This window comes from Sarcophilus harrisii, chromosome 5, assembly GCF_902635505.1.
Source record: "Sarcophilus harrisii chromosome 5, mSarHar1.11, whole genome shotgun sequence".
NCBI classification, from domain to species: domain Eukaryota; kingdom Metazoa; phylum Chordata; class Mammalia; order Dasyuromorphia; family Dasyuridae; genus Sarcophilus; species Sarcophilus harrisii.
Window position 1 is genome coordinate 287,743,235 of NC_045430.1, and position 25,294 is coordinate 287,768,528.

The following is a 25,294-nucleotide window of genomic DNA, read 5'->3' on the forward strand; positions in this document are numbered from 1 at the left end:
ATGGTCCAGAGTTTTGTCTTCATCATTGAGGAAATCAACAAGAACACTCAGCTTCTTCCTAATTTTACTCTGGGCTTCACCATCTGGGACTCTGAGAGCTCTGAATTGGGAGCTCTGTGGGGGACCATGGCCCTGTTGACTGGCCAGGGATACCCTGTCCCTAACTATGATTGTACTCTTCCTGAGACCCCCCTGGCTGCAATCCTTGGAGAAGATCGGTCTGCACTGTCCATCCCCATGGCCACATGGCTGGGCCTTTACAGGATTCCCCAGGTAAGTGTCCACCCCATGCCCTGACTGCCCAGCACTTAATTCTTCCTCAAATCCCCCTTCTCTTAGGCGTTCCCCTTAGAAACCGATGAGACACATTTAGAAATGAATGATGCACATTTCTACAATTTCCAGCTTTTTTCAGAATTCACAGCTACTTCCTTTCTTTCCTCCCATGAATGAAGTCAAAAAGAGATGCTGACAAATGAAATATTTAAGACTCTGAGATGTCTGGCCAAAGAATACCTAACCCATTTGAGCCCTAGACTCCCAACTGGGCAGGAAAGTCACCTCAGAGGAAGAGCTGAAGTGAACTAGCATCTGAAATGTCTAGATTTCAGTTTTCTTATCTGTTAAAATCTGTAAAACAACAACAAATGACCAGAAAAAACCCTCTAAACTCTTTCCAGTTTAATTAGATGATTTCTAAAGGTCCTTCCTGCTTGAACCCCTCTGAATCTCCCCAAGGAAAGAAAGGGAACAGAATACCAGTCGAGATTCTAAGTGATCTTGACAGGCTGGAACCCGGGGCTGTAGCTGATTTGGAGATGTTTACTCGTAGATAAGAATGTAAGGTGCCCGGCACAAATTGGACATTTAATCAAGCTAGTGTGAAGGCTCCTGGGCTACCTGAGGAGAGGCAGAGCACATTATATTGTAAGCTCCTGCAGACCAAGGACTGGGATTTTGTCCTTTTCTGGATCCCTAGCAATTTGAGTACATAGTCTGACACATAGTTTGTTAATAAGTACTTGTTGCCTGATTGAACTAGAGAGTTGAAAAAGAGCGCAGTGACCATTAGTTACAATCATACACAAAAATAATGCCCCTGAGTGGTCCAACCTGTGCTCAGATACCACCAAGAAAGTGAAAAACTCACACCATCTCCTGAAAATGTTTTTTCAATAATATTGTTTTATTTCCCCAAATGCATGCAAAGAAATTTGAAAAAAGTTGCCTTTGCAAAACCTTGTGTTCCAGTTTTTTCCTTCTCTCCACTCCCCTACCCCCAAGGCAGCAAAAATCTGATATAGCTTAAACATGTGCAATTCTTCTAAACATATTTCCACATTCATCATACCAGGCAAGAAAAATCAGATCAAAAGGGAAAACCCTCCCCCCAAAACTCCACAAACAACAACAACAACAAACCAAACCCCCCCAAACAAGCAAACAACAAACAAAAGGTGAAAATATTATGCTTTGATCCACCATATTCAGTCTCCATAGCTCTCTCTCCGGATGGGGTTGGTGCTTTCCATCCCAAGCTTACTAGAACTACCTTGAAAAAACCCACTGTTGAAAAAATACACGTCCATCACAGTTGACCATCACCTGATCTTGTTGCTGTGAACAACATTCTCTTGGTTCTGCTCTCCTTGGCATTAGTTCATATCAATCTCTCCAGACTTTTCTGAAATCAGCCCACTCATCATTCCTTACAGAACAATGATATTCCAAAACATCCATATCCCATAACTTATTCAGCCATTCCTCAGCTTGGGATACCCATTCAATTTCCAGTTCGTTGTCCCCACAAAAAGGGCTGCCACAAACACTTCTGCACTTGCCTCACACCATTTTTGATCCCACCTCAGAAGCAGGGTTAAAAGTAATGCACTATTATGGGTCTTTGGGTTGATGCCTTAAGTTCCCAGCAGACTATAAGGACCCCCAAAAAAGTCTCCCTTCAATTGTGCATCCACCCTAGTCCAGAACAGGTAAAGACAGAAACTGTAGAATGGCCTCATGCAGGCTTGTTGGGATTTTTCAGTCACTTCTGACTCTGTGACCCCATCTGGGATTTTCTTGGCAGAGATATCACATTGGTTTGTCAGCTCATTTTTACAGATGAGGAAAGTGAAGCAAAAAAGGGTTAAGTGATTTGCTCAGGGCTATTCAGCTAGTAAATGTCTGAGATTTGAACTCAGAAAGATGAGTCTTGCTGGGCCTGGTATTCTATGCGCTGTACCACTTAGCTGCCCCTATCAGGCAGAGAGGTGGGAAATAGAATGACCTCGGTGGACCCTTACTTCCAATCTTCAGCTCCCCATAAAGCTAATAGGGAACCATTTACGATAACATGGATAATAACCCTTTCCTTCATTTCTCATTTCCAAGTAACCCTCAATTTTGCATGGCATGGCGGGTGTCTTGGAGAGGGGAGTCTTTAATTCATCCCCCCAATCAGCATCCAAGAACAGAGCCTGATGTCCTATCTGGACTTGTTGAGGAGGTGTAGGGCCTAAAGAAATGGGGAAGCACCAGGCATCTGTATTCCATTGGGGGGGGGGCGGGGTTTGGATGAGTTTTTGATGTTTCTGGTCCTCAGTGTCCACATCTATTAAAAAAGGAAGAGGCTGGATCTGTGGAGCCCCAAGACTCTCCAGGGCTCCCCTCGACCTCACTTCAGTATTACTGAGCCGTTTTTAGGGAGACAGACTACTTGGAGGCCAGAGGGCAACCCCATGGGATCCGGGTCCAGGGTGCCAGCCTTGACTGGGGCCCATTCTCTCGTTCCCAGGTGAGCTACGGGTCCACCGTCTCCCTCCTCAGCGACAAGCTGCGCTTCCCCTCCTTCCTCCGCACTCTGCCCCCCGACGAGGCCCGCGCCCGGGGGATGGCGCGCCTGGCGGCCCACTTGGCCTGGTATGCCGTGGGGCTTGTGGCCCAGGATGATGAGTACGGCCGGCAAGGGGCGCGGGCTCTGCGGTTCGAGCTGGAGGTGGCCGGCCTGTGTGTGCACGTGGCCACCGAGCTGCCCCGCTCCCAGAGGCCCGAGAAGCTGAGGCGGGCAGCCTGCACCCTGGCCGCGGCCCAGCCCCGCGTCCTCTTAGTCTTTGCCGCGGCCAGGGAGCTTCTGTTGCTGGCCGTGGAGCTGTGGCGTCAGGGCACCGGCCAAGGCCGCCTGTGGATCAGCAGCGAGGTCTGGGAGCCGGCATTACCCGCCGCCCTGGCCCTGAGCGGGATCCTGAGCGGGGCGCTGTCCTTCTCAGGCCATCGCGGCCGCCTCCCTGGCTTCTTGGAGTTCCTAGGGCGGCTGCACCCAGCACACAGCCCCGAGGACAAGTTCCTGCCGCCCTTCTGGGAGGAGACCTTCCACTGCCAGTGGTCCCTCAACTCTTCGGCGGGAGGAGTCGCAGTACCTGGAGGCTGGCTGGGGGGAGAGGAAGGAGGAGGAGGCAAAGTGGGGAAAGGAGCGGAGGCTGTGAGGGGAGCCCGCAGATGCACCGGGGAAGAGACCCTTCAGGGCCAGGTGCTCCCCTTTTTGGACATGAGTGATCTGAGCGTAACCTACGCTGTGGCTAATGCCGTGGCCAGCGTGGCCCAAGCGCTGCACGACATGGCCACCTGCGAGGTCGGAACCGGGCCCTTTGAGGGCCGCTGCGCAGACGTGCCCCATTTTCGGCCCTGGCAGGTATGGAGCGGGCACTTTGGGCTCATCTTCCCCAGACGCCTTTGCCCACCGGCAGCCTTTTCTAGTTTCTTCCTTCTTCCGGGCTCTTCTCCCTTTTCCCTCCACCCTCTCCAGGCTTGTCACTGGGCACTCCATTCTCAAAGTCTGAGTGGGAAAGGAGCTCAAAGAGGGACTGCGCTCTGCAGTTTTGTAGACCAAAGTGCATGTGCGTTAGCCTGAGGGTTAGGATCAGGTCCCTAAGCGCTGCCCTGCTGTGACATTATTTTTGCCTTTTACGGGGTACTGTGGTCCAGCAGAGAGCGAATCGGTGGCATGGGGAAGCTCAGGTCCAGATTCAGCTCTCCCTTTGACAAGCACTTACTCCTAGAAAGCCTCACAACTTCTCCATAGCTCAGGTCAATGGCAGTGTGGGGGAGGTTCTGGCTAATTGGATGGTTTCCCAGATTCACCTGAGAGGGTAAAACGAGAGAGATCTGAAGGGGGATCTCAGAGGGACGTCTTCCTTTAGAGTGGGCATGCTGTCCGATAACTCGATGGTTAAGATTCAGAGGCTGGCACTGATTCAAAGTGACTGGGCTGGGGGGAAAGGGGCTGCCCCTAGCTGCAGGGCGTATAAACCATCAGAACTGTCTGCTCTGACCTTCTTTCTTTATTGTCTCCCTGTCACCTTTTCCTCTCCTCCTCCCTTTCCTCTTTCTTCCCCTTCTTTTCTCGACCCCACTTCTATTCTTGCCTCTGTCTGTCTCTGTCTTTCCCTCAAAGATGAATACACCGTAGAATGGAACCGAGGGGAACCCGAACCCACCCACACTTTTAAGTTTCTGAGAGCAGAATTTCTCCTGGAGCTGCCTAGACATTGATAGGGTTTGGCAAAAGCCCCAGGTGCACTCTGTCCCTGGCTAGGAAGCTGCCCTTGATATATTTGAAGTTGTCAGCCTTACTCCTCAGCTTCAGAGCTAAGTACCAGGCAACACATCTTAGTGGGTAGAGAGCTGGCCTCTGGGTCATTGAGACCTCAGGCCAGGTTCCAGCTCAGCCACATTCTGGCTTCATATCTGGACAGTTCCATGGCTTTGCAGCTCCCTGAGTCACCAAGTTACAGAAAAAGCTGCCGACTTGTCTTGGTCACTGGCATTTCCTCACAATGTCCCTGACCAAGGACTCCCCCCGCCTCATTACAGAAAAGGAAATCCTCTTCTGTGATGAGTCTCTCTCTCCTGACTCCTTGCCCTTTTTATGAGCAGCAGGGAGAAAACAAGACCTGAGCTTTGAGGATCCCCCAAATCTGGAGCAATGCCTTTGATTTCCTAGCCCCCTGGGTTCCACGTATTCCTAGTTCTGATCCACATGGACTGCTCACCATATCTGGAAAGTCCCTGGCCACTGTCTGGCTTGTGCCAGATGGAGCAACCCAGGAAGACAAAGTTCTCTGTGGTTAATGTTGGACCAACCCCTGCCTCCCTTCACAGTTTGTAGCAGAGAATCTCTAGCCTCGGCTGCGTTTGCTGTGAAAAGCTATGCAAAAGTCACTTGGCTCTGGGGAAAAGGCATAAACATCAGGCACTGGGAAAGGAGCAGGTGCAGGAAGCAAACCTTCCGTCCAGGACAAGGCAAGCGTCTTCTGAATTTGGAGCTAGAGGAGGCAGATTGAAAAGCTGCCCCTGCCAAACTTCTGCTCCTTATGTACTTTGGATTCTCCCCCAAGTTCTGACCCTGTCCCTCTAATTCTCCCTTGTAAAGGAGGGAGTTGGGAACCCTCATAAATTCAGATGAACGCTAACTCTTTTCTTCACGTTTCTGTCTTTAACGTCACCCAAATATTACCAGGTCTTGTGATATGATACAGCCACCAAGGGGGTCCTTGGAAAGAAAGTCTTTATTTGGAGCTTCAGGACACCCAACTAAGGCTTCCTTTACATTCTTATAACAACTCTGTGAGGTGGATAAGAATTACAGCCTGAGGAACCTGAGACTTGGGGAGGAGGAGTGTGAATCCCTAGCCACCTCTTTGGTCTCAGCCCTCAGCTCTGACCTGTTCCCCCTGTAGCTTTAACTACCTCTTGAATGGATAGTGCATGGGGATGGGTGTTTCTCTCTGTTTCTCAGGGGAGTCCTAGAATATTCTGCAGCAGGCTGCAGAGTGGTGGGACTGTGCTCCTTATGGCCTATGCCATGGTAGCGATGGTAACGGCACCACTTCTCCTCCCCCCGCCCCCCCATCTTTGCTCCCAGCTCCTTCATTACCTGAGGAGGGTGAGATTCCGAAATAGTTATGGGGAAGAGGTGCTCTTTGATGCTCATGGAGATCCTCCTGCTCTTTATGATGTCATGAGATGGCAGCCTGGCCCCGAGGGCTACCCTTCCTTCCAAGAAGTCGCCCGCTTTAATGACATGGCAGCCCGGGAAAGCCAGCTGCAGATGAATGCCAGTGGACTCACTTTGGAAGGGATGGAAAAGCAGGTAGAGAAACAAGTCACTTCTTAATTTGCTTACCCACCTAACATGTTTTTGGAGCATCTGGAATATGCTTAGTCTCATTTCTACAAAGCCCTGTCTACACCAAGGCTGAGAAATAAACGTGGCCTGCACGTCCCAGTGGTGCTGTGGCTGGACCAGCAGTTTGTTTGAGAGAGATCTAGGGGGCTTACTGGACTGCAGTCCAAAGATCAGTCCAACTGTGGCCTATAGTATAGATCATCATGACATCAGAGAGGTGATGGCGTGACATGCAAGTGAATTGGATTGAACTGAGGGAGGGCTGGGCAAAGTCACCTGCCTCGCTTTCCCTCCAGTGCCATTTGGGTCCAGATATAGATCAGGACGACTAGAGATGTCCTTGGATGCAATGGGAGACCTTGGCCTTTTTAAGCTAAGGTCTTCAACAGGTCTTGGTTTGACTGAGGCTGCACCCTTTCAGTAATTGAGGCTAAGGGGAAATTAAGGCACAGAATCTTCTCTTCAGCATAGACCCCCCAAATCTAATAAATAAATGAACAGGATCATCCCTAGCTGAAGAGAAGAAAGTGGTTGGTCAGGGGCTTGGAGATCATGGAGTTTGGCTTGTAGCCACTAGGGGGCACTGTAATCTCCATCAGACCTTACTCCATAGTGAGGTCCAGCTTTTATTAATTCTCCCCTAACTTGCCCTTTTCCCAATGCCAGAAGATGCTGCATTAATCTTGCCCCTTTCTCTGTCACTGGTTTTCAAATTGTATATGTGGCTTAACCAATTCAGACTGTGGTCCAGCCCTCATCTTAAACATCAGACCTAGTGCTTAAAGTACTGCAGAAGCCCTCTAGTCCATCGTACAGAGAAAGAAACTGAGCTCTTAAAGAGAAGGAATTGGCCAAAGGTCCCACAAGCAGCAAGTAGCACAGCCAGGATTCTGAGAGCCCCAGACCTGGGGTGCAAGGTGTGACTTTCCATTAATCACACACTGAATCACTCTGATGGGGCTAGATCAGTGTTAGGAAGGTGCCGAGCACTGTGGACAAAGGGGGCCAGAAGCTGATCTGAGTGAGATACTGTGGGTGGGGGTGGGGTGGCTGGAGTCCAGAGCCTCCTGGATTAATGATATTCCCATGCACACTCTCAGGGCTCCTCTCTCTGCCAGAAGACCTGCCCTCCTGGCACGTGGAGGACTTCCCAGATTGGCCAGGCAAGCTGCTGTTTTGCTTGTCTCCAGTGCCCCGTGGGACAGGTGTCTGAACACAAAGGTAAGGATCTTTCCAAGCCAGAAGTCGCTCTTCCAGGGAGCACTGTCATCAGGTCCTAGACTTAAAATGGGAAGGACCTTTGACACTGTCTAGCCGGATCCCTTCATCTTGCCTTGGGGCAGTGGGACTGGAGGGGTGAGAAGAAAGGTGTACTCCTGACTATCCCTCCCTCATAGATCCCACACAAGGTTTTCCTTGGTCCAGGGACCAGCAGTGGCTCATCCTTTCTCTCCTAGCTGCCCCAGGTCTGTCCTCTGCTCATTTCTCGTGGTCCTGAAGGCAGAGCCTACAGATCATTTGGAGTGCCCAAGCCCTGAGTCTCTGAATGTCCTAAGTGGGGGACCAAAGCCTGGCCTCTGTGCTAGTTCTCATATCAGGAAAGCAGGACTCTTGGTCTGTACACTGCAGGCTTGCTAGATTGCTGTGAAGAAAGCGTGCTATCAGTGGGAACATAACGTAGACCCTAAGGGTGGTCCTCATGACCGTGGCCAGCTGTAAAGTCATCTCTGTCCATGTATGTGTGTGTGTGTGTGTGGGGGGGAGTCTCTGGGGTCTTCTCACAAAGAACTGGACTTCTCTGTGGTTGGCTGGGCAGAGCTCTTGCTCCTGCCAGCTTTGTCACAGAGTCCACTCAATCCTAGGATCTCCTAGCTAGCCCTCTGAGGCTCAGGATATCTTCATTGTATCTCCGTGTCTACACAAGATTTGAAGGAAGTTCACCTGGCTTTTGTTGGCCAATCCCCTAGAGAAGTCACTATTGCCTTCTTTACTCTGAGGCAGCTTGGCCAGGAAGGGCCTGGTTACCTCCAAAGCCTCAGTGAGTTTTAGGACAAACACTGGCTTTCATGTCTGTCTGTGTGGGAACCTATAAAGCTGTGAATGAGGGGAGCAAGGAAGAGGAGGAGTAGCAAGAGGGGGCTCTGGAGCCAGAGAACCTGGTTTCAAATACTAGCTCTACTCTCACTACATATTTGGTCTTGGGCACATCTCTGCCATCTCTAAGGGCTTTGGGTTCTTCAGCTGTGATGGGGCAAATTCGAGTAAATCTAATAAGGGGACCCCTTATAAATAACATTGTTATGAATTCAAAATTAAATTATAATTTATATTATATATTTCTTTTCAATTGAAGATCCAATTTCTCTTCCTCCCATCTCCTCTACTACCATTATGAGAAGGCAAGGGGAAAAAATCAAACCTTTTTACAAAAATATATAGTCTAATGAAACATTGCCTGTGTCCTGTAGACCTTGAGTCATCTCTATGGGAGGTGGGCAGCACATTTCAGCTTGTGTCTTCTGGAATTGTGGTTGGTTAGTGTGTTGGTCGGCGCTCCTAAGTCCTTCAGAGGGTTTGTTTGTTTTCCCCATATTGTTTTTGTATCCATTGTCCTCCTGATTTTAAGCTCACTGCACTCTGCAAGATTTCCCACAAGCCTTCCTGGATTCCTAGAAGTCATGCCCTTCCTTGTAGCCCAATGGGATTCCGTCGCTGTCAGAGATCATAATGCATTTGGCGGTCTCCCAACCGATGGCCACGCGGTTTTAATTCCAAATTTCAAAGTCTTTGCCACCAAACAAGGTTCTGCTACAAATATGTTTGGACAAAGGGTCCTTTTGTTCTTTCTTTGATCTCTCTAGGAGTACTGACCCAAACTGGCTATCCATGGGTCAAAAGGCAAGCACAATGTAAGAGCTTTCAAGACCTAGTTCAAGCAATGTAAATTGCTTTCTAGAATGACTGGCCCGGGTTATGGCTCCACCAAGAGTGCATTCATGTGCCACTTTTCCCTTCAACATTTGTCACTTTTCATTTCTGCCAACCTCCCTGATCAATGGTATGAGGTAGAAGCTCAGTTTTTTAAAAATTTGCATTTAGGGAATTAAAAAGATTTAGAATACCCCACCCCCACCCCAACCTGTTATCAGGGGCACAGAATTCCTCTGCAAACTGCCTGGTCCCACCCTCTGACTGTCAATCAGGCATCAGTTCTTAATCATGTAATTGCAGTAAGTCCCCTATATATCTTAAAAAGGAAACAGTAAAAGAAATTAAACCATTTAGCTGAGGAATTTGCCCCATTCCCTTTTTCCTTTGGGACATCTTTCAATCTAATGTAACCTGGGTTTCAAGACTGAGACATTTTGTGAGCTTGGCTTGGATACAATTTGGTGCGTGAGCTTTGAAGGAGAGAGACGTTATTCAGTCTGTCTTTGAGAGCGTCTCCGTGCCTAGGGGACCCACTCCACACCCCTGGAGAGAGACAGCCTAGTAGGGCAGAAGCGGAGGGAAAACTGGCTTCCTGGATTTCTGGCTTGCTTCCCTAGAAACCAAGAAACTTGCCCTTGTGTGAGGTTGGGGCCCCTCTCTTGGCAGAGCGATCTCATTCCTTTGTGCATTTGGGGGGATCTTCTGCTCTGTAGAAATGCTCCGATTTCTCTCGGATCTCGATGGGAGTAAATAGGTTTACTTGCCATTGGCTTTTGTGGGGCCTGAGTAAGGCAGTGGGTGAAAGACTGGTCCGGTTAAAGGGCTGCTGTCAAGTAGGCAGCTCGGGACAAGCAATCCTGCCCCGCTCCCGGGCAAAGCAGGCAGAATGGTTGTGCGGGTCAGAGGGGGAGCTTCTGGGTCCCTTCTCTGGCTCTCCTCCAGACAGGGACCAGAGCCTCCTCAGGCAAGGTATGGGCCATGTTCTAGGGCTCCATCCTTGCCTCCCGAAAAAGCCCCGTTTAGTTAACCTATGGACAGGTACGGGTGGCACCCTCCCCGCGCCAACAGCCTCTGAAGCCTTTCTCCTGAGCTGCTGCCGGGACCATTACTCCAGGCCGAGTGGCCCCACCCTCCAACATGGCCCTTCCTTTCCAGCAGATGCTCCAGCATGCAAGGAGTGCCCTGATGACACCACCTGGCCCAGCCCATCGAGGGATCGCTGTGAGCTTCAGCCCGATGTCTTCCTGAAGTTTGGAGATCCCCTTGGAGCCGTCCTGGCCTCTTTAGGGGTCTGTGTGTCTCTGGCCACGGGACTGGTGCTGGGCGTTTTCATCTACCACCGGCACACCCCCCTGGTGCGGGCCAGCAGCCCCGGGCTCAGCGCCCTCCTGCTCAGCTCTCTGCTCCTTTGCAGCCTCAGCTCCCTTCTCTTCCTTGGCCCCCGAGGGCCCTTTGATTGCCGGCTCTGCCAGGTGGTCCTCAGCCTCACTTTCACCACAGCAGTGTCCTGCGTGCTGGCCAGGACGGCCGCTGTCCTCGTGGCCTTTCGGGCAGTGCAGCCAGGTGGCCCCCTGCAGGTGTGTCTGGGGCCTGGCCTGCCCCGAGCCATGGTCGCGGGGCCCCTTGTGGCCCAGGTTTGTATCTGTATTGCATGTCTGGGGGTTGCCCCCCAAAGCCAGAGCAGAAGTCCATCGCTGGCCCCCAACACGGTGCCCCCTGAGTGTCGGGAGGCCTTGCCTCCCGGCTTCTGGGTCCTCCTGGGCCTCCTGGCCTTGGCTGGCTTTGTGCTGGCCCTTTGGACGCGCCAGCTTCCCGGGGGCTTTTGTGAAGCCCACCTCCTCTCACTCAGCATGGCGATGTGCGTGAGCGTGTGGCTGGCCTCCCTGCCTGCCCAACTCCACAGCCAGGGCCGGGCAGTGGCAGCGGCCGTCCAGACCTTCAGCATCCTGGCCTCCAATGCCGCTCTGCTGGGCTTCATCTTCCTGCCTAGATGCTTCGTCATCCTGCTCCGGCCCCACAGGAACAACAGGGCGTGGCTCATGGGGAGGCTGCCTGCCAGCGGCCCCCCTCCCAACTCCCGCTGAGGGGTCTCTGCTGGGAATGGTTGTCTGCATGGCAGCTTGGGCCTTCGACTTGTTGGGGAGGTCCTTTTTTTTACTGGCCCTCCTCTGTGAAATAGGCTTGATAACTCTTGTATAAGGTAGATGTGGGGAAAGCTGTACAAGCATTCACTCTCTATTGAACTATGTTTAAGGTGGGTGGCAAAGGGAGGGAGACACAAGATTGCTTCCTCGGTAGTAGCTGCCCTCCTAGCCCAGGAAGCCATGGTGCTGGTGGGGCCAGTGCCCAGCCTCCCTCATGGCTGCTTGGGAGCTGCCTCTGTTTCCACTGCTTGGACGGACAAACTTTCTCTCTCCGCCCTGCGCCCGAGGTCCCTATATTCTACTCAGAAAAGCAAAAGCCATAAATACAAAGTGCTGAGAGAAGCCTGGCCCCGGGACCCCTCGATTCCGGGCAACCTCCCGTGTCCGGCGAGCGCAGGGACCCTGGGCTGGCCCAGGGCCCAACTTGGCTAACCAACGCTTTTAGGCTGCTAAATCTCTTTGCTATGCAGCCTGCCAGCCAAGGGAGCACGCCAGTCTCCTGGACTGGTTCCTCTGTCCTGGTTAACTGTGAGTTCTGTGAGGAAACTTGGCCTTTCCCTGGTGAACTGGCAAAAGCCCTTTCCTTGCTAACTCTATTACCTTTTGCCAAAGACAATGGGCATCGTCAGTTCTTCATGGGTGAGACCAGGTGAAGTTTTCTCAAAGAGTCTAAGAGATGGAGTAGGTCAGACTAGGCCTAAGTCATGTGATCCCTATTCCCAGGGGTTTGCAGATGATCAGGCCTTGAGCCCAGATTACAGAAAGTCACATGATCTCTAGACCTTGAGGTCTCTAAAGGTCAGACCCTAAGTCTCCCACAGGAAGCAACCTGGTGATCATTGGTCAAAGATGGCTACTTCCTTCAGCTCTCTCCAATGAAAATGCTTGGGTCTTTTGCCATCTAACCAGCTGTCCTGTTCTCCGCTTGTCGGGTCAGACATGTGGGGGGAGCTGAGGGTGGGTGTGCTGGACCTTTCCCTGCAGGGACTGAATAAATGCTTTTTCTTTGCATCTAAAGATGTCTCTGGTTAGTTAATTTGGGGAGGGGGGTCTAGCAGCCATCCCACACATTCAAATAATCAAACCCCAAACTCAATCTCATCGTTTGGCGCTGAACCCCAAACACGACACTTTTGATGATTGATTTTGTTCCTCACTCCCAACGGAAGCTGTTCCAACCCTCTTTCCTTCTTAACCCTCCCGTATCCGAGTTTCATTCCAATTAAGGAAAAAGTTCAGCAATTTTTCTCTCTGCCCTGTGCCCAGGGTCCCATCTTTCACCAGACTTCCTTTCTTAGAGATTTCATGGATTCATTTGTCCAGTAGGCCTCTGAATTGGGTACTTCCCCCCCCCTCCACTTCCCTTTCTAGCTTCCTTTTGCATATCATATTCCTTTATTAGATAGTCAGTACCTTCAGGGTAGGGATTGTTCATCCTTTTTCCCTTTTGCATCCCAGTCCCTTAGCCCAGAGTATGTGCTGGGAGTGATGAAAGAATAATGACTGTTCTGCTCTCCCCAACACTCCCCAAAGGAGCAAAGGACACCATTTATATACATGCTTTAACCTAGAAGAGGAAGGCTTTGGGCAAAAGGGGACTGGGAAGGCCGATGGGATGATGACTGAACTGAAATCTGGGAGTGTCAGAAGTCTCAGAACATAGATTAGCCCCTAGGAGCTCTGGGCAATGTGACAAAGTCTTTTGGTGTGCTAATGCTTAACCCAAGATGGAGAGACTTCTGCCAGTTGTTTGTGATCCAATCATTCTGCTCAGGGTATCTCTCTCTTCTTTTACTGGAGGTGTAATGCTGGAGAAACTGAGCAAGACAGAGGTTAGAGACCAATTTAATAGTTTATTAAATGGAGAGATATACTGGGACCAAATGGATCTTGGTCCCAGGGCTGGATGAGACTATCATCTCAAAGAATCCAGCCCCAAGTATTGGGACAGAAGGATTTTTATAAGATAACAAGAACAATGACATAATGGGGGAGGTACCTGGATGGGGATAACCTAATGGTGGGGAGGCACCTAGGATGACACAATGGAGAGAGGTACTGGAGAGGTTACTGATATTCTAATGATGTCTAAAATGGATAGACCTTTATCCTGTCAAACATTAAGAAGGAATGATTATAGCCTAAAGATAGAAAACCTTTATCTCATCAACATTAAGAGGAAAAGTTCATAGCCTGAGGCAGAGGACAATTGGAGAAACTGAGTCAGGATATTAAAAGGGAACTGTGGCACAGAGGCAATTTCAATCAGCTCTCCTTTCCCTACCAATTTTGTTTCAAACACCTCAAGCTGGATAGCTAGTATTTATGTCCGAAAGTTCCCTCATTTTCTTTTCTTCTCTATTCCTTCCCTATTTCTGTCAAGAACAATACCATGCTCCCAGGTTCACAACCTAGATGTCATCATCAACTCCTATTTCTCGATTTCTCCCTCCCCAACCCTCCCACCCCGCCCTTAATCCAATCAGTTGTCAAGGCCTATGCATTTCACCTGGGCAACATCTCCCAAATACACTCCTTTCTCTCCGTTATTCTACAGACCCTCATCACCTCACCTTTGTGTTATTGCAATCACCTCCTGGTGGGTTACTCCATGTCAAAATTCTCCCCCCTCTGCTGCAATGCATCCTCCATTTGGCCAACAAAGTGATTTCCCTAAGGTGCTTGTCTGCCCATGTCTCTTCTCTCCCCGATAAGTTCAAGTCTTCTCTATCATCTCCAGGATCAAATACAAAATCCCCCTTCTTTCCAAACTCTTCATGACTTAGACATCACCTACATTTCCAGTCTTCTCATGTCTTCCTTTCTGCCCTCTCCCCATTGATCCCATGACACTGACCCCCTTGCTCATTGTGGAAGAAGACAGTTATCTCTCAGTTCAGGGCGTCTTCTCTGGCTGTCTTCCATGGCAGGAATCCTCTCCCTCTTCTTCACTGTCTGTTGAACTCGGGTCCTTCTGATTCTGGGCCAGTGCTCTATCCGCTCTATCACCTAGATGCTCCATTAAGGAACTCCTAATTGCTAAATCTGATTGTGTTTTCTCAGGGCTACTTCTTACTGAACCAGCTACTCCATTTGACAGTAGTGATCTCCCTTTCTGGAAGCCTCACACCTCTAGGATTTTCTTTCCTGCTTTATCCCCCACCTGTCTGACCACACTTTTGCAGTCTTCTTTGATGGGTCATCAACTACATCCCAACTCCAAATTATGGATGTTGCTCAAGGTACTGTGCTGAGTTTTCTGCTCTTTCTCTTGGAAAAGGACTTTCTCTAGCCAAAGGACTCATGGATCTCTACAGCCAGCCTGAAAATCTCCTCTGGACTTTCATCCCATCATCAGGTCCCCTTCAGGAAAATTCTAACAGTGTTTCCAAGACAAATTAACTTTGACATGTCTGAACCTGGAATTCTCATTTTTTGTTTTTTGTTTTTTTTTTTTTTTTTTTTTTTATTGTACAACTTCCTGTATTCCAAACTTCTCTCTTTCTATAGCTGGCACCACTGGTTTTAATAGTCTCTCAGGTTCATCATGTGGCTGTTACCCTGAGATGTTCTCTCTCTCACACCAAATATCCAGCCGGTTTCCTCTCCATTTTGCTACCTTGACTCAAATCTGAGCCCTCCCCTACACTTACAAAACACCCATTTTCTTTCAGGATTTCATCACATCTTCCTAGAGTGGTGCAACAACCTCTGTTCTAAGATGAGCCTGGAAGTTTAGGTTATAGACTGGAACGACATCAAACCCTTCCTTCCTTCCCCTAGTATTTAACAGTTAAGTTCTGCTTAATTAGAGCAGCAGAAAACATATTTAGCAAAATTAAATACTTGAGGACACTAAAACTTACTTCTGTTTACTTCAGTTTCATCTGCAAAATGAGCTGAAGGAAATGGCAAATTACTGTTCTACCCTTGCCAAGAAAACCCCAAATGGGGTCACAAAGAGTCAGATTTAACTGAGATGACAATGAAAAAAAATTATATTTTCAGTTGGAATAAAATTTAAAACTAAGTATGAAATGCTTCTTCCTATGGAATCAGAGAAGTTATGTGTTTAATCAGTAAGACCTGAGTATTTCCACCAGAGTAAAAGAAGGTGATATGAAATATCTTTCTCATCAAAACTCTCATACATGGTATGAAAAGAAAATTGAAGAGTTTGGGAGAAGCTAGCAAGTACTGTGAGACTAAAACATTTTCTATGATTACCAAAGAGGGAACTTCTCTCCTCTCTTCCTTTCATAGAGGAATAATTCTAGTTAATTTCCTAAAAGTCAGAAATAAAATATGATCTAGATGAAAATGTGAAGAGGATTCTGAAGTGATAGCAATCACGATACGGACTATTTCTAGCCAAGTGAAGAAGAGATATTGTTTTATATTGAGAGGAGACTCTGGTTATGATGTGTCAGAGACAAAACGTCTTGTCTTGACTAATGATTACTTTTATTTTTTAATGGTATATTGTTACTCCATCATTTCAGTAATGTCCAACTCTTTTTTCATCCTTTTTTTCTGTTTAGTATTTTATTTTCCCCAACTACATATAAAAACAATTTTAAATTTTTTAAACTTTGAGTTTTAAATTCTCTCCCTTTCTCCCATCCACCCTCCTCATTGAGAAGGCAAGCAATCTGATGATAGAGGTTATGTGCGTAGTCATGCAAAACATATTTCTATATTAGTCATGTTGGGAAAGAAAATAGAAAATAGGAAAAAAAACCTCAAGAAAAAATTTTTTTAAATATGCTTCAATATGTATTCAGATATCATTAGTTCTTTCTCTAGGTATGGATAGCATTTTTCACCATAAGTTTTTCAGAGTTATCTTGGATCATTGTGTTGCTGAGAATAACTAAATCATTATCTTACAAGTATTGTTATTACTTTGTACACAGTACATATTACTTTGTATCAACTTCCATAAGTTTTTTCTGAGAGCTGTTTATCATTTCTTACAGTGCAATATTATTCTATCAAAATCATATCACAATTTGTTCAGCCATTCCCCAATTAATGCGACCTCTCAATTTATTATTATTAATTCTTATTACTCTCACTTTTTAATTTTATTTTTTTAGACATCATCTTTCATATTCAACTCACACTGATGCCTTCTGTTATATATATTTCTTAATAATGAGAAAGTTGTTTAGGAGTTACAAATATTATTTTCCCATGTAGGAATATAAACAGTTTGACTTTATTGAATCCTTTATGATTTCTTTGTACTATTTACCTTTTTATGCTTCTTTTGCATCTTGTATTTGAAAGTCAAATTTTCTATTCATCTCTGGTCTTTTCATCAAGAGTGCTTAAAACTTCTTTATTTCACTGAATGCTTATTCTACCCTCAAAAGATTATATTCAGTTGTGCTGGGGAGATGATTCTTGGTTACAATCCAAGATCCTTTGCCCTTTCAGAATATCCTATTCCAAGCCTTCTTATCCTTTCATGTAGAAGCTGTTAAATCTTGTATTATTCTCACTGTTGACTCCACAATACTTAATTTGTTTCTTTCTGGCTGCTTGCAGTATTTTCTCCTTTACCTGAGAGGTTTGAAATTTTGCAATAGTATTCCTGGGAATTTTCATTTTGGAATTTCTTTCAGGAGGTGATCATTGGATTCTTTCAATTTCTATTTTACTCTCTGGGTCTAGAATAATAGGAACAGTTTTCCTTGATAAATAAAAAGCAATTGTCCAATAGGAGATCCGGGCTGATAACAATCTAAGTTTGGGAAGCTGGGCTGTCCCAGCCCCCAACCGGGTCCGAACTGCTAAGGCTGTCCCAGCCTCCCACTAAGATCCAATATAACAGTTTCCTTCAAGGAAGGTCTTTTTTTTTTTTTTTTAAATAATTATAACTTTTTATTGACAGAACCCATACCTGGTAATTTTTTACAACATTATCCCTTGCACTCATTTTTGTTGTGACTTTTCCCCTCCCTTCCTTCACCCCTCCCCAGATGGCAAGCAATCCTATACATGTTAAATATGTCACAGTATATCCTAGATACAATATATGTATGCAGAATTGAACAATTCTCTTGTTGCACAAGAAGAATTGGATTCAGAAGGTAAAAATAGCCCAGGAAGAAAAACAAAAATGCAAACAGTTTACATTTATTTCCCAGTGTTCTTTCTTTGGGTGTAGCTGCTTCTGTCCATCGTTGGTCAATTGAAACTGAGTTAGATCTTGTTGTCCAAGAAATCCACTTCCATCAGAATACATCCTCATACAGTATCATTGTTGAAGTATATAATGATCTCCTGATTCTGCTCATTTCACTCAGCATCAGTTCATGTAGTTCTCTCCAAGCCTCTCTGTATTCATCCTGCTGGTCATTTCTTACAGAACAATAATATTCCATAACATTCATATACCACAGTTTATCCAACCATTCTCCATTTGATGGGCATCCACTCAGTTTCCAGTTTCTGGCCACTACAAACAGGGCTGCCACAAACATTTCGGCACATACCGGTCCCTTTCCCTTCTTTAGTATTTCTTTGGGATATAAGCCCAGTAGTAGCACTGCTGGATCAAAGGGTATGCACAGTTTGATAACTTTTTGGGCATAATTCCAGATTGCTCTCCAGAATGGTTGGATTCGTTCACAACTCCATCAACAATGCATCAGTGTCCCTGTTTTCCCGCATCCTCTCCAACATTCATCATTATTTTTTCATGTCATCTTAGCCAATTTGACAGGTGTGTAGTGGTATCTCGGAGTTGTCTTAATTTGCATTTCTCTGATCAATAGTGATTTGAAATACTCTTTCATATGAGTGGAAATAATTTCATTTTCATCACCTGAAAAGTGTCTGTTCATATCCTTTGACCATTTATCAATTAGAGAATAGCTTGGTTTCTTATAAATTAGAGTCAATTCTCTATATATTTTGGAAATGAGGCCTTTATCAGAACCTTTAACTGTGAAAATGTTTTCCTAGTTTGTTGCTTCCCTTCTAATCTTGTTTGCATTAGTTTTGTGTTGGAATCTTTACAAAGTGTTCAGACATTGGAGTTGATTTGATCTTAGAAGAAGATATTTTGGGCCAGAACTTGAAACTAGGTACTAAGTGGAACTGATTGAACAATGCTTGTGTTCACACCTTTAGAGAGCTCATAAGTGTCTAAGTACTCAATGGAGTTCACACCTGTAGGACTTAGTCTGAATTCACACCTCCCTTGAAGTTCTTAGGACCAGAGAGCACTCTGTGAGATAACCCATAATCCCTGCCTCGAGAAGGAGGAGTTAACCTTTGGGAGATGATATATATGGAGGAAGCTCTTGGAGGTAGGAAGAATTTCTCCGGAACATCGACAGGGCTCTGAAACAGAACACTCTGGAAGAAAAGCCTACAAGCCCTATCTTCGAGGCAAGAGAGATCCATTGCATTTTCCAACTTGGTGCTGGCTGGAGGCTGAAGAAAGCAGAGGCAGAAGCCAAGGACAAAGCTGCAAGATCTCTTGGAGCCAGGCAGAGAAATAGGGGCCTCAACTAACTGGGCTAATTTGGAAGGAGAAATAAACGTTTGCATTTTTACCAGCTGGCTGCGACTTTGGAGTAATTATTTATTTCAACTGAGACTAAGGCTGCCTCCAGGAAAACCTTCACATTTTGGCGCCCGAACAGTTTTGTTTGTACAAAGGCTCTTTAATTTGATATAATCAAAATTTTCTATTTTGTGATCAATAATGATCTGTAGTTCATCTTTGGTCACAAATTTCTTCCTTCTCCACAAGTCTGAGAGTTAAACTATCCTATGTTCCTCTAATTTATTTATAATCTCGTTCTTTATGCCTAAATCATGGACCCATTTTGATCTTATCTTGGTATACGGTGTTAAGTGTGGGTCCATGCCTAATTTCTGCCATACTAATTTCCAGTTTTCCCAGCAGTTTTTGTCAAATAATGAATTCTTATCCCCAAAATTAGGATCTTTGGGTTTGTCAAACACTAAATTGCTATAGTTGAGTATTTTGTCTTGTGAACCTAACCTATTCCACTGATCAACTAATCTATTTCTTAGCCAATACCAATGCTGCTTTATAATATAGTTTTAGATCAGGTACAGCTAGGCCACCTTCATTTAATTTTTTTTCATTAATTCCCTTGAGATTCTGGACCTTTTGTTCTTCCATATGAATTTTGTGATTTTTTCTAGATCATTAAAATATTTTCTTGGGAGTCTGATTGGTATAGCACTAAATAAATAGATTAGTTTAGGGAATATTGTCATCTTTATTATATTTGCTCGGCCTATCCAAGAGCACTTAATAATTTTCCAATTATTTAAATCTGACTTCATTTATGTGGAAAGTTTTTTGTAATTTTGCTCATATAATTCCTGACTTTCCTTTGGTAGATAGATTCCCATATATTTTATGCTATTGACAGTTATTTTGAATGGAATTTTTCTTTGTATCTCTTGCTGTGGGATTTTGTTGGTGATGTATAAAAATGCTGAGGATTTACATGGATTTATTTTGTATCCTGCAACTTTGCTAAAGTTATGGGGTTCTCTAAGTATACCATCATATCATCTGCAAAGAGTGATAATTTGGTTTCCTCATTACCTACTCTAATTCTCAAGGAAGGTCTTTTGCAGATGGACCTAGGTAGCTCACTCAGCTGTCAGGATCCTTTGACCCACTGAGAAAGCATTCTCTCAGTGCAAAACTTCATTTTCCATAGATCTGCCACTATAGAAGTCAATCTCTTGGTAAACTGATTTCTATCCAACAATAAACTTTAATTTTGCAACTAATAATTCGGGAATGAGTGAATTCTTTCACTCCTAAAACCTGCAGCCGATTTAAAGGGGATTCTTAACAACTCTCTTATAGCCACTGACCTCTAGACCAGGCAAACCACATCATATTGACTCCTTTCCAGTCTGTGGTCTGAGAGCTCCAAAAGGCTATCAGGGTTTCAGCATTCCTATATGTAATACGGCAAATTTTGGAGAGTGGAGATTTTGGATCCCAAAAGGATTCTGGGGTGTTGGGCTGGTGTCATAAGGTATCTCAAAAGAATCAGTAGGCTTAAACTTCTCCAAATCAAATGGCAAAGGTTTTATCATGTCATTGACTGGAATGCTAAGTTCCAAAAGGGACTTAACCATTAACAAGGGGAAAGACTTGGTTATTAAGTTCCCTAGCATGCAAATAACCAGGAGGAAGACACCATTTGGCAGACTAAGTCCTAATAAACTTGCAGGGGAGGATCTTAATGAACCTGCAATGCCAAAGATAGATTAAATGCCTAAAAAGGAGTTTAGTGCAATTGTTTAGTGTAATAGGATTATATAATTGACTAGCTCCAAAAAGGGACTGAGGTATCAGTAGGGTTTTTTATAGTAAAGAAATAACCTCAGGGATTACCATCATAACCTGGCCTTCTTAGTGGATACAGTAACTGTCAGTTGTCAATGCAAGGAATTGAACAAGGAATTCAACCAAGGCCTACTGCAGTAAAAAGCCTACTTAGGATAAAAAGATGCTATTATAATCCTACCAGTGCTCCTTCCTGCCTGTTTTAGGGAGTAGATTGGCTTCCAGATTGTTTTCAGTAATTCAGGCTCTCTCTGACCATGTTCACCTGGCTAGTAAGGACCCCATCACTACCACTCCCGAGTCAGCGGCTCCCAAGACTTTCTCCGGGTTTACTGAGACTGGGGCTAAGCTGGAATGGGGACTCCACCCTCACCCTGCTGTGATAGAACTTTCCTGTTGACCTAAGTTGTCTTGGGCTGGAAAATGATTTGGCTCTCTCCTCTTGTGAGTTCTGCTGCTCCTCAAACGGTCTTGTGGCATTAAAAGTGCTGAAAGGAGTTTCAGTGAGGGTTCAGGTGAGTAGTTGTTTTTTCTTTCCCATCTTGGCTCCTCTCTGTTCAACTCTTCTTGACCCCATTTGGGTTTAATTGCCAAAGATACTGGCATAGTTTGCCATTTCCTTCTCTGGCTCATTTTACAGATGGGGAAACTGAGACAAATAGAGGGAAATGATTTGCCTGGAGCACTCAGCTAGTAAGTGCCTGAGGCCTGATTTAAATTCAAGGCTTCCTAACTCTAGACCTGATGTTTTATTCACTGTCTGTCACCTAGCTGCCCTATCAATGCTACATATTCATTTACCTTTATTAAATGAATCGATTAATTATAAAGAAATAAGAATAACTACTCTGGGAAACATTACTTATCACTTTTTAAAAATAAAGCTTCTTATTATGAAATTCAGACAAACTGAAGAAAGTAGAGAAAACCATCAGATCATATAAGTATGATCTAAATAGAATCTTTTATGAATATGAAGTAGATTTAAGGGATCTGGTAGATGGAGTATCTGAAGATCTATGAACAGAGATTCACAATATTGTACAGGAAGCAGCAACAAAAACCACTTCAAGCAAAAAGAGCAAGAAAGCAAAATGGCTATCTCATGAGGCCTTACAAAAAGCTGAAGAAGGAAGGAAAGCAAAAAGTAAAGGAGAAAGGGAACGATATACCCAATCGAATACAGAATTCCAGAGAATAGCAAGGGGAGATAAGAAGGTTTTCTTAAATGAGCAATGCAAAGAAATAGGACAAGGAATGGGGTAATAGAATAGGAAAGACAAGCTCTCTCTTCATAAAAATGAGAGATATCAAGGGAAAGTTTCATGTGAAAATAGGCATGAAAAATCAGATGAGATGAAGAGGAGGTGGCAGGAATATACCTACACAAGAAAGATCTTGACATCCCGATAACCATGATGATGTGGTTACTGCTGTAGAGCTAGTCATCCTGGTGAATGAAGTCAAGGGGTCCTTAGGAAATATTGCTGACAGGGGAGGGAATGTAATAGAATTCCAGCTGAATTTTAAAATTCTAAAAGACGATGTTATTGAAGTGTTGCCCTTACTATGTCAGCAATTCGGAAAACCAAAGAGTGGCCTCTGGATTTGAAAAGATCAGTTTATGTCCCAGTCGTAAAGAAGGGCAATACCAAAGAATGTTTAATTACCCTACAACTGATTTTACCTGCCAGCATGATATGCTTAAGAGTCTACAAGTTTGACTGCAGCAATATGTGAACTGAGAATTACCAGAAGTGCTGGCTGATTTTGGAAGAGGAGAGCAAGGAGAGATCAAATTGACAAAATTCACTGGATTAGGAAGAAAGCAAAAGTGCCAGGAAAACCAAAACAAACATCAACTAAAATCTTTGGCTATAATGTGTCAAGTCCTCAAAAAGATAGGGGTAGCAGCTCAGTACTTGTCTCCCGAGGAAGCTGCATACAGGTCAAGTTCCAAACATAGAACCAATGATTGATTTAGGATTGAACAAGGAGTACATCAAGGCTCTGCATTGTCATCTTATTTGTTTAACTTGTGTTCAGAGCACATCCCACAAAATGTCAGAATGGTAGCATCAAAAACCCAAAGGAAGGTTGCCAGAAGTATCTACAATCTTAGATATGTAAATGATACCAATCTAATGTCAGAAAATGAAGAGGAATTAAGAAGCCTCTTGATGAGGGTGAAAGAAAAAAGTATAAAAGCTGGCTTGAAGTTTTACATTTAATCCCCCCTCCCCCCCTCAAATTTAGGCAATTGGTCCCATCACTTCCTGGAAAGTAGATAGAGAAAGCATGAAAGCAGTTTCAGAGTTTATATTTGTGGGTCAAAGATCACTGCAGACAGTGATAGCAACTATGAAATTACTTGATCCTTGGAAGGAAATGTGAAAGGTGATTCATTTGGACTCCTGTGCTATTCTAATCAGTATTAACCAATTTAATAGAATCATATCAAAGTTCTGTGTATAAGGCCTCAGATCTATGTGTTGCAGATTCTAAGTTCATGTGCTTAATTACAGGTAGTTAACTAAAGGCCCTCCACTCTTGCTTTGCCTTGTCATGGTGACCAAGCCTGACATGGCAGAGATGACAAGTACATGGAAAGTCCCCCCAAATAATATTGTATTTCCAGACCAATCCCTTGTCCAATAGGATCAGGTGACCATTTTATGACCGCTTAGGTCACTGACTGTGATAGCTTATTGTAGAGGGTCTGTATTGAATAAGTCCATGTACAGGAAGAGCCCAGTCCAAGTATTACTTGAGACTCATTCTCTGTAAGGTTGAACAATTCAAAGCATTGGCTCACCACCTCCCTTAACAATAAATGAAAGACGTACCTGGGATAAATTTAGGATAATCTTAATGGAGAACGCATGTGACAAAAACAAGGCATCACAACTATGCTATTTACAGCTGTTTTGACAAATACCTTGTTATTAATAGTTGCTGTTATTTATGACCCTGTTACAATAGATATCCTGTTATAGCTATTTAAGTTGGAACTGAAATGTCGAAGTCTGGTCTATACATTAACCATGGAATGGACATAGTGCCACCTGGAGGTAGCTGGTGTTAATACAACACTGGCTTAAAGAGTAGCAACTCTGCCACTTAAGATTCATAAAGGAAAAATTTTCCCACCTAGCTTGTGGAATATTCAGTATAGATTTACACTCTCGGTATTTACTGGAGCTGGTCTCCGACAGCTTGCACCATTTCTTTTCGCAAACTAAGGAGATGCCTGCCAATCTTGTGTGGCGATATTCCTTACTTCCCCCAATTTGTGACCCTGTTGATATATTATTTCACTTATTTTAGCTTATGCATCACATGTCAATCAGTGGAAGTATTCCAGAATGACTTGACATCTAGCTTTATAAAAATAGGGCCGTGGAAGGAGGAAGCATCTTGGATAATGAGGAAGATCTGAGGTCTGCTTCATTAAAGGGAATCGTGGACCCTTTACTAGTAAAGTGCTATTGGCTCAGACCTTTGCCTTGGTCTCTCTTATTGTAGGTGGGATAATTTTAATCCCCACAGAAATTTATGGGAAACCTGGACAGCACACTAAAAAACAGAGACATCAGCTTCCTGGCAAAAGTCCATGTAGTCAAAACTATAGTTTTTTCCAGTACCAATATATGTCTCTAAGAGTTGAATTGAAAGGAAAGTTGAGTATCACAGAATTAGTGCTTTTGAATTGTGATGCTGGAGAAGATTTTTAAGATTGGACAGCAAGATCAAATTAGTCAATATTTTAAAATTTGAATTTAATTTAATTTACTACCATTTGGAAGGCCAAATACTGAAATACTTTGGCCACATAATGAGAAGACAGGATTCAAAATGAAAAGAGAATAGCAGAGGATGAGACGGATAATGTCATAGAAACAATGAACATGTTCATGGATAGACTTTGAGAGAGAGTGGAGGATAGAAGGTCCAGAAATGCTATGGTACATGAGGTCATGAAAATTTGGATGGCTGAGTTACTGAACAACAACAAATATCTTATTATTTTTTAAAAATAATTATAACTTTGTATTGACAGAACCCATGCCCGGGTAATTTTTTTACAATATTATCCTTGCACTCACTTCTGTTCCGACTTTTCCCCTCCCTCCCTCCACCCCCTCCCCCAGATGGCAAGCAGTCCTATACATGTTAAATATGTCACAGCATATCCTAGGTGCAATATATGTGTGCAGAGCCGAACAGTTCTCTCAACAAATATCTTATTAAACGAGGTTGACATTGGAGCTAATTTATGAGAAAGATCTTGCTAGTGCTGTGTCCGAGAATTAAGATAAGCTGAGAGACAAGGCTTTGAATATGATCAATTTATTAGTTAGACTAGCAGTAACCAATGAATTGGGTCAGTGGCCTGTCTCAATGACCAAAGACTTCAAGGGAGGGCTTACTACCCTTTACATTGTTCCTATAGAACAAAGAACAGAGCTCAGTAGATGGGGAGAACAATGCAATTGGTTATAGGGTAGACAGCATCATGAGGGTGGATACAATATGACTGCTTACATCAAGGAAAGTGGGCTAGCAGCCCCTTGGGCCTAGCAACCATCCCTCTATGTCATTAAAGAATACTTGATTAATTTATGGGACCCATCTCCCTCTTGAGGACATTGTCAGTGAAGCAGAGATAGC

The 25,294-nt window shown here is 44.7% G+C and overlaps 1 protein-coding gene across 1 annotated transcript; it reads left to right on the plus strand.

The window, feature by feature from the left end:
- Positions 1-11,199, plus strand: LOC100915522 (extracellular calcium-sensing receptor-like). The gene is made up of 5 exons (XM_023504184.2): positions 1-273; positions 2,795-3,688; positions 5,921-6,160; positions 7,285-7,405; positions 10,271-11,199. Exons 1-5 carry the CDS (start codon positions 1-3, stop codon positions 11,197-11,199), a joined length of 2,457 nt encoding a protein of 818 aa, XP_023359952.2.
- Positions 11,200-25,294: the final 14,095 nt, after the last annotated feature.